The following is a 17006-nucleotide window of genomic DNA, read 5'->3' on the forward strand; positions in this document are numbered from 1 at the left end:
CATGCATAGCTGAATATCCCTTTTGGCATACTACGTATTTAATACATTAAAATAACTCCAAATATACATTTTAAAAGCAAAATACATCCTTCAGAATTTCAGGATAACATCTTGTGTTTCAAAGAATCTATGTAATATATCAAAAATTGCTTTAAATAGGTTTGTTCATAATGTTTTGTTAAACTAAATGAAATAACGGCAATACCTTAATGAGAAACTCATGAAAATTTTATTTTTAATTATCAAATCTGAAACATAAAAAAACATAAATAAAATCCTATTAGTACTAATTGCAAAATTATTTTCATACTTGTTTTAGATATTTCCATAATTTAATCTTGCTAACAGTACCCACAAAGAAACCTTTCTTTCCTCTGTCTGGATTACACATATGAAGGATATTGCTGAGAACTAAACTGTTAGGGATAGGACCTCTCTTTTTCAACTCGTGAATGCGAAATAAACATGTTAAAGCAGCTGTTGCTTGGCTATGAAAGAAAAAAAAGAACTAATGTTTCTAAAATAATAACTACTAAATAAAAAATAATATTAACAACAAAATCTAAATCCTATACATGACATACAAAAAATTAGAAAATATTCATGCACACTGCAGATGGACCAGGAAAGTAAATGGAAGTTGTGGCCTATGGAAGCGGAACAAGTATAGACTTTGAACTTGAGTTCAGTCTGCACCTTTGTATGCTAAAAAAATGCATAGTAGTTTCTATGACTTGTCATAAGAAAAAATGCAAAGAACTCTCAAGCTTATACACAAGAAGATTTTACATGAAATTTGGAAAATTTTGTCATGAAATTTTGTAGTTGCAGAGGGCAGTCTATAAGAATGCTGTTTGTCTTTAACCTAAGTCTTCACATGACATAAGGAGCACATGAATGACAAATTGTACATAATGCATCCTTCAACTTCAGGAACCTAAAATATACAGATGCAAGTAATTCAAGAAAAAGAATTGTGCATAACCACCAAGAGACTGCAAATATATGATTCCTTTACAATAATAGAGCACAGAATCGCAAATAATTGCCTATGATGGAATTTTAGGTTAAACAAATATCATAATACTTTTACTGTAACCATAACTGGATCTAAAGTCATAACTGGATCTCCATATATATATTTCCCAAATGCAAAATTCGCTTTACAGGGTATCACTTTTGGCAAAAGTATGAAAGATTTGAACAATATAGCACATGAAGAATTTTTTCTCAACTATGAAAAACTTCAATTGCATGTATATGCAATAAGATATTTCAAGATAATTCTTATTAACTAATGCTCATTACAGCAATTCAAGTAAGTGCCTTCCAGTTCTGTGAAATAATAATTGAGGAGAAGGAGATAAAACTAACACCAGGCTTGGTAAATTTCTGTCAAATTTCTTTTAAAACAGTGCTTAAAACCATGTTAACAGCCAATTAATTAGCATAACGGAAATTAAATTTTGCCACAAAAGTAGCAATAACTGCCAAAAATTCATAAATTAACTAAAAACTTATTATAGCTCCATAAGCAGTTGAGGTAAATATATTTTTTAATTAAGCAAGTCCAGCCACGACATTTGCTATATTTTTAAAGATTACGTAACAAATGATGTATCATTCAAGTTCAGCACGACTTTTGACGAGAAGAAGTTTGCAGCCGAAGAGAAGTTTCACTGCAGTTTCAATATCAGAAGAATTTTTTATTTTACTGTGAATAAATGAAAAACTGGATGTTATGCTTTGAAATACAGTATTTGCATGTAATAACATCATTGTGCAATTTGCAAGTACTAATATCATACCGCAAACAGAAGTGATAAAATCTTCATCTGCAATTGTCTTAATGTGTCAATTTCTGTATTTTCAAATGTATTTTTCAGAAATATAACAAGCATGGCTTAAATAGCCTCAAAAGAACAATTAATTCACAATTAGAATTTCTTTAAACTTGTACCAAATTTCACAAGTATTACATTTCACTAGAGCAAGAATTTACTGCCTCCTCACATTTGTTTAATTCGGCTAATCAGAGTTCAAGACTGAATTAAGTGCAATAAGCTTTACCCATAGAGATAAAATGCAGAAAGATTCATTCCCATGGAAAAGTTTGCCCTCATATTAAGTTCTTTGAGAAAAGCAAAGCTTTTAGCCTTATTCTTATCTTATTCATAGTAGTTGACACAGTTTTCACTTGTTTGGCTAGATCATAAATTATCTCTAATACTGACTTGACATATCTGAGCTTATAACATCTGCTTTGAATATGACCATATTGCTGACAGCTATAACACTATCTAGGAATCTAGAGCCTAGTTTAGGCTTAGAAACTTTTAATTCTGACTTTCATACCAAACAGGCTCTCAGCTTGGTACACTCTCTTGCTTTCAGTATTACACAAAAAGCCAACAAAATTGATAAATATCTTCTATATATAACAGTTCTTTACAAGTGCTTAACTCCAGTAGTTAGGACTGTCTTTTTTCACAATTCCTCATGTAGAATATCTTAGGTAAGATCATTGTATAAGTCCTTAATTACCGTTTGATTGACTCGTCTGTGCGTAACTGAAAGGTGAGGAAAGCCATTCAATTAACCTATAGACGTTTTATGGATTTCCAATTAAAATAATTAGAATTTTTTATAAAAGTTTGGTTATGCATAAAGCACAGAGTTGCTTATGCAGTATTTTCCATGCAACTTCTGTTACAGAATGAATGATTAATGGGATTCTGCTGGGATATATAGGAAGTTTACATTTTAGTACATCCATATTATCACTTGTTCCATCATTTTTAGTCAGTTGTTATCTTTCTTAATCTTTTTGGCAAGCGAACGACTTGTTTGGCCCTTGGCATTTTTTCCTCGCAAGCTGTTTTTGTTTTCTGTTCATTAAATTATGATAAAAACTCTTATAATCATTAGATGTTCTTAAACAAATTTTAATTGCATACCTGCCAACCTCTAAAGATAAAAATTCAGAAGATTTCTCCCCCAAATTCAGAAGATTTCTCCAAAATTCAGAAGAACACGAAGAATTAATATCATGCTTTTATATTAAAAAAATAACAATTTATACAAATAGAAAAAAGAAAATTGTACTTACATTAGTAAATCTCAATTAAGTAGTAACTAAAAAATTTATTAGGAAACATAAAACAAGAACTTAATGTAACACAAAAAAATTATTGCAATGAATTTAGAGTGCATTTTTTGGCTTTAGCCAAAAATTCTTTGGAAAATTTCCTGTCATAACAATTAGTTTCCTCATAACATTTAGCAATTAAAATGTTTTCTAGAGTTTTTGGTGAAATAGAAGAACGAAACACAGTTTTGTTTTTCTTCCCAACACTGAAGACTCTCTCGCACTCAGCATTACTGTGTGGAATTACGAGAATAACACATAAAACTCTTGCTAGTCTATCATATTTTGGTGTTCCATCAGCTCTTTTTATTCTTTTTAAGGTACCAATGAGGACATCAAGTCTATCTTCTCCAGAACTGGCAAAGTCTTCAAACTGTGCAGCAGAAAATTGGTTCTGTAGTTCATCTAAAGCATCATTATGGCATTCATTTTCTTTAATTGTTAACAAACATGGAAATTTATCAATAAAAAAACGAATCTTTTCAAAAGATGAATTTTCAATTTGTTTCAAATTTGCCACTTCAGCATTTAAAACAACTTCATTTTGCAAAGGAAACTTCCTTACAATGTAATCACAGGCTGAGAAAAAGTACTTTCTAACACATTGAAAAAATTCTTTTTTCTCATGATCTTTCAAAGAATTTACAAGTTCCCTCGTTTGATTTCCAATTATAAGATCATTGTCATCCTTTTGATTTGCCAAACTATTATAGGCAACACGAATCAACAAACTGTTTTTCACAACGGACGGTTTTACAAACTTAGTATAAAGTTCTTTCAAAAGATCATTAAGAATTTGGATAAGCAGGGGAGATTTTGGCGAAGCTGGTTGTAGAAGGGTATTTACACTTTCAAAAATCTTAATGGTACTTAACACAAAAGTACAATATGCTTTGTTCAAATCCGAAGAAAGAAGATAGAAAATCCGTTCCTCCCGGCTAATAGAAGACTGTTTCTTCTTCCCTTCAACTTCTTTAACAAAGTTGACCTTTGAGGAGTCTTCTAAGCATTTTCTTTTTAAAGGGTTTGATTTTGTGTGTTGGCTTTTCCCTTTTAAAGCATTTTGATTAGAAGCAAAGTTGATTTTCGGAATCTTATATGCCGACAAATTTGATGGGATCTGTGATTTCGTTTTGGTCTCTTCGTGGAAATATTTTAGCAATGCATCCCACTGTTCAATAAACCTTCCTAGCGCTCTGCCTAAGGATAACCACATCGTGCATACATGTTTCAGAATTTTTCTCGTTTCACCAGAGCACAGTTCTTGGAAATTCTTTAGGTTTTCTTTCCTTTTTTACACTTTTTCCAGATAGCAAAACACATCAATCAGAAGCTGGTCAATATTTAATAGTAAAGCAGCTGCAGCTTTTTCTGCTGCCAAATTAATTAAGTGGCATGGGCATCCAATAACAATTAATTCATTTTGTTCTTTTTTGAGGAAAGAGGCTACAACCTTTTTGTCACTCACCATGACATGAGCATTATTTGCACCAAATGAAATGCAGTTTGATATTGGGATGTTAAGTTGTTTCAACTCATTAATTATTAAGGAGGCAATATTTTCCCCCGTATCGCCTCCATTTAACAGTAGAAGATGCAAAAGATGAGTTTTCATTTCATTAGAAACATCACAGAAATATGTGACAGCGATGGGATAAAGCTTCCAGTCGCTGTCATTGCTGCCATTGATTGGCACCGAAAATGCTGAATTCTGGAGTGCAGCTATCGTTTTACTTTGTGCATCGCAAGCAATTTCGTTCACAATAGAAGATGTTTTCTAGCGAGCACAAGCATATTTCTGAGCAATCTTGGAGTCGGGAAACATCTGTCTGAAAAGTTGACCGGCGTGATCAGCAGCGCTTAGCGGCACCTTGTGTTCGATGAGGAATGCAGTAAACAAACGCTCTGCCAAAATGACATCGGCATCCGAATTCGTAGCCGAATTTGAAAAAAATCATCCACTTTCTGACGTTGTCGAAGCCGAAGCATTAACTTCATGCTTTTTAGACTTAACATGCTTCACAATGTTGCTTCTTCCACCGTGACTTATTATGAAGCCACACACGCACACGTTGCAAAATGCATAGTTATTTCCTTTGAAGGATTCTTTAATAGTTGGAAATTCGGCTTTGTAGGCAGGCCGATAATATTGAGAATATGGTTTTTTTGAACTGAACAACGACGTATTAAGAAAATTCGTAGCACGTGCAAACAAGCAAAAAAAAAAAAAAAAGAATGCGACAATCCACGCTTGCTGAGTCCGAGCTGAGTAATTCCCTTGCTGCTGAAGCAAACGTGAAAAAAATAATCTGGCACCCACAAAGAAAAGAGTGGGAGAAACAAGTTCAGGGCATTGGATTGGCTGGTTAAGCGGCGAGTTGGGAGAAACCGCAGGTTACTGGATTCGAAGTAGTCGGTAGTTGGCAGTAAAACACGATGCAATTGGCGAAAATCGCTGAGTTGGCGAAAAATTCTAAATTTCGACAAAAATCACTAAAAACACTTGGAAAAAAAAATCGTAAAAAATGGATTACGATCGTAAAATCGTAAAAACAAACGCATTTTCGTAAAAATTACGAAACATTCGTAAAAGTTGGCAGGTATGTAATTGTTAAATTCTGATAGCTCTGATATCTATTTGTAAGTACCATCTGTAAATATTACATATTCATATATTTGTATATAACTTACTTCTGTGCTTTGGAGGATCCAAAAGCAGCAGCTGATGATATTAAAGTGGGTAAGCAATTTGAGAGATGACTACAATCTGCAGGAAGGAACTGATTTGCCTAAAAATAAATAGAATCTGTCAGAGAGGCATAAATTACATTCCTTGAAAAACAACTCTATTTTTTAGTATTTTCAAAGCAGTTAACAAAGGCATAATCTAACATAGGTAAGAATTTTTTTAAATAATTGACATATAATTATTCATAAAGCAAATTGATTATATTATATTAAATTTGAAATTTTTACTTATCAGATTTATCACTGCATTTCACATTTAATCTCTTGAATAAAAAATATGATTAAAGAATCTAGCTGCAGGAAGCTCTTTAATCTTAATAAAGAACTCCACTCAATACATCCAAATGAAGAACAGTTACTACTAGCTCAGATACCTGTGAAAATATATTATCAAAAAATCCTCTAGGGTTTTTCCCATAAATATCATATGAAAATATGGATGTATTGATAACCAAAGCATTTAAAAATATATAGTGAAAATGAATAGCATTGAATGTAATAGAATTTTCCCATATCTTTGTTGTTACTGGCCATAGAGCTCCAAAATCAAAATTCATAAATTCTTTAAAACTTGTTAAATTTAGCTTCACTAAATTTTTAATATGGATTAAAGCAAACTGACTAAATGGAGAAAATTAAATTTTTAGTTATTTAAAATTATAAAAATTTTCAAAACTATGTTCATAAAGAATTAACAAGAAAATTCACTTCCATTCAAGATATATAGTATCAGGGATGGCCACATCACATATGCAAATAAAATATATGTCAGAAAATTTGGTAAACTAAATCTACTCATTGTCCAAAAAACGTTAATTTATTCCATAATGTTTTACAGTTATCTGATATTTCTTTTCCATTTAAAACCTATTTGACTACTTGACTATTTGACTGATCAAAATGATATAAATATGAACTTATGGCTTTTGGAAAATCTAGTTGTGGCTCTCAGACTTTCCCAAATTCCAATATACCAGGTTGTTCAATAGGTTCACGGAACGGAAATGAAGAAACCAATTTTTATTTGTAAAAATGACTTTATTTTTTAACGTAGTTTCCCTCAACTTCAATACACTTATTCCAATGGTCTTCTAATTTATGGATCCCTTGACTGTATTGGTTTTTCGGCAGCTCTGCAAAATATCCATCCACGGCAGCTATTACCTCTTCATTTGAAGAAAATTGTTTTCCACGGAGATATTGTTTGAGGTGTGGGAAGAAGCAGAAGTTGGAGGGAGCTAAATCTGGTGAATAGGCTGGATGTTGCAACAATTCGTACTTCAATTCAGTTATTTTAGCAATGCTTTTTTGAGCTGTGTGCGCAGGTGCGTCACCTTGGTGGAAAATGATTTTCTTCTTCTGTAATCCGAGTTTTCTTTCACGAATTTTTTCGTCTAATTGATTCAAAAGGTTACAATAATAATCCGAATTAATTGTTTTGCCAGTTTGAAGGTAATCTATAAACAAAATTCCTTTCGCATCCCAAAAAACTGATGCTAACACCTTCTTGGCTGATTTTTGCACACGAACTCGCTTCGGCGCTGAAGAGCTGGGTTCACACCACTCCTTAGCCTCCTGTTTTGATTCAGGATCACGATGGTAGACCCAAGTCTCATCCATTGGGATAAATCGACGGATAAAGTCACTTTTATTCTTCTTAAAATGCTCCAAATTTTGCTGGCAAAGTCGCATCCGAATGTGTTTTTGCCCCATCGTTAGAGAATGCGGCACTCACTTTGCACAGTTTTTTTAAACCCAAATTAACACTCAAAATATTGTTCCCTGTGCCCAATGAAATGCCTAAAGCCTCTGTTAAATCTCTTTCTGTCAATCGACGGTCTTCCAATACCATATCTTGTATTTTTCCGATGATTTCCGGTGTCGATGCAGTTTTGGGACGTTCCTCTCGCGGATCGTCTTCATGGCTGGTACGACCACTTTTGAATAAACTAGCCCACTTGCAAACCATTGTTTTTGAAGGAGCGGATTCCCCCAACACATTTACCATTTCGGTATGAATTTCCATTGCCTTTAAACCTTTTTTTACAAAGAATTTGATAACTGCACGTTGCTCAATTTTATCCATACCTGAAAAAAGCCACAACACGTTAGATATAAAGGGCGGTTAAATAATGAATAAATTAACAGATTGAAATGAAACTTTTGACGTGTTCCTAAGAAAGAACAAATACGAAAATGGCATTGAAGTTTTAGGTCTAATATTGAAGAATAGATGGCGCTCCGCGAACTTATTGAACAACCTTGTATGGCTGTTACTGACACGAAGTTTGCCACCTTCGATATATATCAATTAAAATAACTATATAGGTTAATCAAATGAAAACATTAAAAGTGCAATAATATTCTGAAAAGTTGTAAGGTATATTTGTAAGTTGTCAGGAGTAATTCTTGCAGCTCAAAGCATCATTAACATGTGGCAATACGATGCTATATCACAGAAGAAGGATGCTGCATTAGTATGAAAATGGCCATCCCACTGTCAACATATACTGTATATGAGCAGCAAACTGTAATGTATTTTTTGAGTAATAAAGATGTTAAACCAATTGAAATTTATTACAGGATGAAAGAAAAATACATAATTTGTATGTACCTCAGAAAGTGTGCAAATGGTGTAGGAAGTTTTAAAAATGACATCACTTCAGCGGAGAAGCTCATTCTAATAGCAGGAAAAATCATTTTCACTTTCTTCTGGAGTGCAGATGAGGTAATTTTGGAACATTACAAAAAAACGAAGTAACAGTGACCAGTACTTCTTATGCAGATCAACTTCAAATTCACCTTCATTTTGCAATCAAGATTAGATAACAGACTTCTGACCTCAGATGTAATGTTATTGCATGATAATTTTAGATCACATAGTGCCCATTTAACAATAGTAACAATCTAGAATGTGAAATCTCAGACATCCATATGAATGATTCATCTTATTCAATAGACTGGTCTCAAACTCAAACTGCACATGGCTGAATGCGTAATTTGAAAGCAGCTCAGCTGGCAGGATGGAATATTTTTTTAACAAAATAAAGGAGAACACATATATACATTGCACTGTACATGCAGCCTTTAAGTAATACTCAAACGTTATGCGAAATTCTGAACAAAAGGTATTAATATAATGTATATCTAACAACGAGGACAAATTAGCAGGTTTTATAAGCTATGCATTAGTTTATCTCAATATGTACAAAAATATGAGCTGCACAGCTATGCATCCAGCTAATAAATTAACCACAGACTTAATAAAGTACACATCAGAAATACAAAATCTACAAGGAGAAAACAGAAACACCAAAATAATAATAAGTGCCTTGCAGTGTGGGAAGTTCTCCTACTTAACCCATTCACATGGATGGCATACAAGCATAGAGTGACAAAGGCCTGACCTATTCAATTGATCTCTCTTTCCTTCAAAGCAATTGTGCACCTAAGATCCCTTTATAACTCAATGTATCTAAAACTATAAATACTGTATTTACAAAAAATACGTAACGTATTTGAGGGTAACATTAACTTGCTTTGGGGACTGGATGTGGCTCTATGTCTGCCAATTTAACATCACTGTACAAGGCATAACCTCCAGTGAATCTCATGCATTTCTGATGGCTGAAACAGACAAGAATGCACTTCCAGAGCAATAAAATCCACACTGCATAAGTAGTTACATACACAACCAAAAGAATTCTTCTTGCAGGGCACCCACTTTCACTTATAATATGTGCATTGCATGTCATGGAGACTTTGGAAAAATTATGCTTATACAATTTTATTGTGTTTCCTCATTTGCCTCACAATAAATATTCAAGGTTCTAATTTAAAATAGTATCGGTATTGTTGATCTTATTTATACAAAGGTTTATACAGTAATATATTTATTGCAAAAATTGTAATTAAAATTTCATGCTTCTATCACAAATTTAAAAAAAAAATTCTTATTTATGATAAATAACTTATAAATTACATAATGATGTAGCAATGACAAATAACTATACTTAAGGATTTCCATGAAATTAATGAAATGTTTTATTAGTTTTTTGTAAAAAAAACCCTTTCGACAGCTAAGAATATATGTTTTTTATTTATTTATTTAATTAATTTCAAAATTTTTAACCAAGAATGATCTCTTCAAATTAATTTTTTCATTAGTAAGATGTGAAAAGTCTATTAAAAGAAAACAATGTTTAATTTTGATGAAAATTTTCAGTAAAGACAAATATATATATAGCAACAATGAATTTAAGAATAAGTAAAAAATTTTACTTTTAAAAATGTTAAATAACTTTTATGTTAAGTCTCACTACAGTAGAACCCTGCTAAAATGAATCTATGGTTATAGTATGAACCTTTTGGAACCTATGAATGAATCTTTTGGCCCAGTCTAATTTCCTAAATATTAAATGTTATTTTATATTGCTATAGTGAACCTCCAAAAGTTAGGAAAATCAGATAAAATGAATTACATGTATATCTTCAGTTAATTTTTTTTGTACATTTCATATTTTCCTCATAATTAGCACATTAATAAAAAATTTACTAACTCTTAAAATCATTCTTACTTAGGATGGTACGATCCACATTCCATCCATAATGAAAAGCATATTTATGTTTCTTTTATTTTCTCTCTCCCCCGCCCCTGACACACATCTCTAAGTTCCAAATAAAGGCTCTTCAAAGCAGATATAGTCTAATTTTGGGAGAACCAGGACGTATATCAGGCCACTGAAGTCAAGATCATATGATGATGCTATGATTTAAATTTTGAAATTTTCAATATTTAGGAAGGAGTAGTAGTGAATTTTATGAGTTGGGCTCTACAGTTAATTTAGCTTTCAGGGAATTAAATTTTGATACTTACTGGTTTGTTTTCTTTGAATAAAAATGCTTTGCAAGTCTGAATGTGGGGTTTTTATTCTTCAGAACTTTTGCAAGATGCAGATTATGCTTTATAAAGGTTACTGAAGCTTTGTTTGCAACTATATATATATACAGAGAAATTAATGTTTTTCATTAGACATTCAATAAGGCATTCTGGTGACAAAATTACAAATTGATATCTGGCAGCAGTAAAATTATTTATACAAATCTACAGGTGGTAACATATGGAAAAATTAAAGCTTGATAATTTCTGTTCATGAAAAAATTTGGATATGAGGAAAAAATTGAGAAGGATTATTCAAAGAAGGCATAATCTAACAATATCAAGACAAATGTTTCAGATAAAGTTCAATGAATGTGCCATACACTTTGCAAAGAGGGCCATTTTATGTTCAAATATCTAGTTGGAAAGGTTTAAGAAAAGTAACATTTCTTTAGGAAAATTTGCTGAAGAATTAGGCAACATATCAAAATTAGATGACAAGAAATTAGACAAAAATTTTTGTCCCAATGTCAAATCAAACATTAAAATTTAAAAACCAAGGAGGCACAGGTGGAAAATATTCAAATTGTGAACCATAATTCTTGTGTTCAATAAGTATGGGCATAGTAAGCTTTTGGTGACCAGAAAATCTCCGAAGCCAACATGCTTAAAAAATGCGAACTACAAAGGCATGGATAATGTCAAAACTATCTGAAGAAGAATTATGAAAGTAGAATTAAGAACTTCCAATATGAAAGATTCTAATCTTGATTGATAGTTGTAGTGCATACAAGATGTCAGAAACTTAGAATATACAGTCAAAAGTCGTTAATTCGGACACCCATAATCCGGAATAATCTATAATCCGGACCTCAAAGCTAAAATCTTTCTGCGCATGCGCCGCGCTGACGCATGCGCATAGGCGTTTTACGCGTGCGCGCAAGACATTTACGACTGCGCATATGTGTCTGCGCAAGCGCAGAATTCTTTTTCGCGTGCGCGTTTAATGTAAAACGGACGGTATAAGCTAAAATTATCTAATTATCTATTTCAATTAATGTTGATGATTGCGTTGTTCCTTAATCTTCGAATTGGATCCGGCTTATTATTTTTTGCAGACTGTAAGAGCAATTTTATAAAAGTAAGCTTGAACTTTCGATGATGTCAAATAGAATTTCCGATGCTGGAGCTCCCAAAGGATCTAGAAAACGAAAGTATGCTTCGATGTCCATCAAACAAAAAACGAATTGCTATAAAAAATGGATAAAGGCATATCCTTTGTTTATCTAACCGTTCCGACATCTGTTTATCAATTTCACGCTGCTCTGCGCGGGGGGGGAGAGACGTCGCGGCGCGCTATGAACTGGAAGTTGATCTGTCAGCACTATCGTTATCTTTAGGGCAGATGTTTTTATTTTATTCGGCTTATAATTCCTTATTAAATGTAGTACTTAATCTCGATGTACTCCGTCTTTGATATGATTTAAATCAAATTTCTCGTTATTATAAATATCACGAATACAAATCAAATAGTTTTCTGGTTGCAATTTTCTAATTCCGTCTATGCGTAGAGTATGCTTTACGCATGCGCGCGTTTAAAGAAATGTTTAATAAAGTAAACAAATAAATATTAAGCTTCTTTTTTTGTAAATTTTGATACCCTTTAGATCATAATTGCTCATTATTTTATAAATTACGGTTTCATATTTTTAATTTTATAATTAATATAATTTCTGCATGCCATCTTACCAGATTTAAACTTATGATCTATAATCCGGAAAAATCGATAATTCGGAATCGTCGAAGTCCCGACGAGTCCGGATTAAAGACTTTTGACTGTATTAAAATTGTGTTCTTACCTTCAAAAGCAACTTTGACACAACAACATATGAAACAAGGCATGATCAGGAACTTGAATGTTATTTTAAGAAGCAGTTCATTTTAAGCATTTTGGAGAAGTACAACAATTACATCAATTATAACATTTCTTAACAGAATGCTAGTGATTCTGAAAGGGTTTGAAAAAGGAAGATGAAAACAAGGATTAACCTATCACTAAGTGTGAGGGGGAGAAAAATGGTGTTTCAATATTTGCACAACATGATGAGGAGTTTTTTTACAATCATGTAATGATAATGTTGTTATAAGTGAAAATCCAGATAAAGTTATTGTAACAGAAGTTGAAATAAGAAATGCTAATGTTGAAAATTATTTTACTGATGATGATGAAAAGGTTGAGGAAATGCAAACATGCTTAAAAAATTCAAAAAGTGAACTCCTCAAGGTCAATAAACCTTGGGCAGATAAAATAAAGTTACCCTTTTCCCAATGCTTGAGTTCAATGGCATCATTTGACTTACAAAAATGGAGGAAATGAGGGAGTCAGCGGTAGATGTTTTGGAGACCTCACATGCTCAGAATTTTAGCTGAAAAGAGCAAACCTTGTAGTACAGTTACCCTGAGTGATTAGTTCTCTGTTTTGGTTAGTTTAAGTATACACACATCAGGTTCAATCATTCACTGGAAGTTGTGGAATGACTATGATTTGACCTTGGAGCTCCCTACCACAGTGGTTGCTAAGAATGTATATCATTAATAAGTTTTTATTTACAAAACCTGCAGAACAAGAGAGATGGAATTTTGTCAATTTTTGGACAAAAATTTATATAAAATCGTTCAGCAATCTACCAGCAGAAAGCAACAAAAATTTACAGCCTTTTTTTCGGAGGGGGGGGGTACTCATAGGTTGATTAAACAAAATGTATGATTAATATTTCAATTTTTTTATTCATTTTCAGTGTTTTCACAATTTAATGAATAAAATAATTATTTGTAAATTATAGATACGTAATTCGAGGAAAGGATCGCAACCATATTTATGCTGAGCAATTTATCATGTAAAATTGACATACAGTGAGACTGAAAAAAAAAAAAAAAAAAGGTGGTCTACAAATTTACTAATTGTACTTAAACCTTAATATGATTTTTTTTTAATTTTGGATATCTTATCCAATAAGAAACAAAATGAACCAAAGTGCTGTCTTGAAGTTCATTAAAGTGGAGTTTGATCACATTTATATTCTTACTTAGCAATTTACAAACATTTTAATTACCTTAAATGTCACAAAACAATCAGAAGGTAATATATGAACAGTTTTCGTAAATAATATAAATGTTCAAAATAAAATACTTTAAGCAAGAACTTCAGTCACTATTAAGATAAACTCAATTCATTGCTTATATACCATATATATGAATTCTCCTAGGAAAATAGTGGCTCTGACTGCTAAATGTGTTTCACTAGACACAATAACTTCTGAAAGAGCCTGAAAAATATATTTAAATTTTTTAAATGATCAAGGTGTTGAATTTAATCAAATAAACAGAAGAAAAAGAAATAAAAGTTATTAATAAACCACATATCAAATAAAAGCCTGCTGTACATTACTTAACAACGTAATAATTTAAAAAATTGCTATTAAAATTTTTATGATTTCCTAATATGAACGAGAACATAATTCCTGCAATATATTTAGTCATACCTTTTAACTTGATTGTGAAAATAATTTCTGTTTATTGATACCATTCTCATATTTACAAATGTGTTTCTACCTGTGGAAATTACATTAATAAATTTTACAGATTTATCAGTAGCATATTAAAGCACTATCTTGTCATCATTCCAAATTTATGTTGTTCAGATTATTCTTAATATTATATAGGAATAGAGAAACATTCAACAAAAACTAGTTTTTATTATTTAAAAGCCTAAAATATTTTAATTTACAGATATAATTCAGCTTAACTTTGATTCATGCCAGAGATAATTTTAAAATCATTGTATACAATTGTAATTAATGAACTTAATAGCTAAATGAATTTAATACATGCAGAAAGAATATAAAACTTTTTGCCCACTTCTCTGAGACGTAAATTATCTGACAGTTATTTCTTAATGCAATTAAGTTTATTAAGAAATAACACTTCTAGTTTTTCATACCTAAAAAAGTTATAACATCTAGAAGTAAATACACATAACATATAGTACAGAAACATAGTACATTATGGTACATACATAGTGCATTACATAGTGGTATATACATTATGGTACATACATAGTACATTACAGTACATACATAGTAACATGCATAGTGGAGATACAATATAACATATAATGGAAAAATACATATAGTATCTGCAACTTATTAAAATTACTTTTGTTCCAAGCATATTTGAGTTTTGAAAGTGGCTGAGTAAGATGGTGACTAGTGCACTTCAAATTCAGTTTTAAACTTATCTAATAAAATAGTAACTAACAATTAATCCCATGATTAATCCTAAAACAATAATTTAAATTAATGATAGAATTAAACTATTTATGCAATTTTGAAATTTATTTTTTTGGTCAGCATTTTTTAAATGAGGAGTTTTTCTTAGAGCTTTTCTGCACTTTACTGATGTTGGCATGTCATTAGTTTCTTTCACTCTCAGTTTTTGCAGCTCTTTCAATGCTTTCTATACTATCATAGTCAGTTTTTTATACATGTTGTTGCAAAACTGTCGTCAGTTGACATATATTCTAAAAATGAATTTTTTCATAACTTTACTTGCTAATGTCTAGAACATTAGCTATAGCTTTTGATTCCTCTCAGGCTTTTTCCACATAAAGGCCTCATATTGGAAAATAGTTTTGTGTTTTAAGAGATTGACTCCATGCTTTGGCTATACTATGCATGGTCTGTATCAGAGATATTGACTTAGTTATCTCCTTCAAAAATGCTTTCATTTTCACAAGAATGAATTCTGTTTATCATTTTCTGGACATCTTTTCTATAATGACATCTCAAAGCTGTCATAATACCCTGGACTAAAGGCTGAATGTCAGAATTATATTTGCAGAAAGAGGGACTAATCTTTTTCAGATAGAGATCACAGGTGTGTGAGTAGCATAGTTATTATAATTAGTTAAGCTATTTTTCAGATTTTTGCCCTATTTAAAAAAAAAAAAAAAATCAGTAAAAATACTAATATCTATGAGTTCTTGTTGGTATGGTAAGCTGGATGTAAATTCTCAACTTCTTTCAAACATCAAGATTTTCTCCTTCTATCAATTACCAGTATTGTCTTCTTAATTAATGGGTCCATATCTCCTATTAATACAGTAAATCTTTCCTTCAGTTACTTAAACCGCCTGCTACTTCCCTCTTAAACATTAATGTAAGTTCTGTTAATGGTCTGTAAGACAGTCCACTTTTGTCTGTTTTATACATTTCTTGTGACTTAAATTCATTCAGCAGCCTAGTAACAAAGTCATTTATGTAGTTTATTGGCTACATGATGATATACTTCTTTCTTCTCACCATGAAGTCTCTGATGTTGTTTTTCACTTTATGAATTTCGAGCTATTCATCAGTTGAAGGAAAATTTTCTGTTAGCAGTTTAGCTAATTCCACACCTTTTATACTGAAAAGGTGGCCAGAAATAAGAACATTTTTGTTTTATTACTAGAAACCATTTAAGAAAGCATTTCCAACATCTTGCTCTTCTTTGAGACATTTGCATTTTTTATTAGTTCTTAATCATTTATAATTCTTTATGAGTTCTTCATCAATTATAATTCTTTGTTTAAATACGTTGCACACTGCTGTTTAGCAAATTCTCAGTTTAAATATAATTTCTTTCTAGCTGCACTTACCAAGACTGCCAAAAACTTTTAACAATTTGCCATTTTCTTTCAGGCATAAATCTTTTCACTCAAACATTTTCAAAATGTTACAAGTCCTCAGCAAATTTTAAGAAATGCTTCTTCCATTGATTTATTTTATTCAAATTCAAAACTCATTTTTCTAAACCCCAGAAAGTTTTCACGTTATCAGTACACTCAATAACAACTAATTCAGTCCTGATCTATCCTGGGAAGCTTATAGCAAACTTTTACAATTATCTAACCCTTACATCAATAACCCCCTTCGGGGGAAGTCGACAGAGAGAACTCTGTGAAGTACTGGCTAGGATCTGTACCTAGTCAGTCTCGGCCACAGGGGCACATAGTCATTGACCTTGGCGGTTTCCCGTGACTTGTGGGGGCAGCACGAAATTGCACCTGGATCCATCTGGGTGCCCCACAAGTACAGGAGGGATAAGTTCCAAATGTAAGACCTATTAACATCGGACATTCGGCACCCTCAGTGGAGTAGCAAGCATAACTGCCGCCCTTGGCAAAATACCTTT

At 31.9% G+C, this 17006-nt stretch overlaps 1 protein-coding gene across 2 annotated transcripts in view; it reads right to left on the reverse strand.

The window, feature by feature from the left end:
- The window catches only part of rictor (rapamycin-insensitive companion of Tor), a 143887-nt gene that overhangs the window by 65930 nt on the left and 60951 nt on the right, over nucleotides 1-17006 (reverse strand). Inside the window, exons 12-14 of one of the 2 annotated variants that reach the window (XM_035355016.2) lie at nucleotides 14021-14101; nucleotides 5840-5937; nucleotides 311-488 (exon numbers count right to left, since the gene is read on the reverse strand). In XM_035355016.2, coding sequence (XP_035210907.1) covers nucleotides 311-488; nucleotides 5840-5937; nucleotides 14021-14101 — 357 coding nt within the window. The remainder of the gene's footprint in view (nucleotides 1-310; nucleotides 489-5839; nucleotides 5938-14020; nucleotides 14102-17006) is intronic. The other variant, XM_035355017.2, reaches the window with a different exon arrangement.

Source organism: Stegodyphus dumicola, chromosome 4, assembly GCF_044657685.1.
Source record: "Stegodyphus dumicola isolate Sdum_Otavi_A_Nest chromosome 4, ASM4465768v1".
NCBI lineage: Eukaryota > Metazoa > Arthropoda > Arachnida > Araneae > Eresidae > Stegodyphus > Stegodyphus dumicola.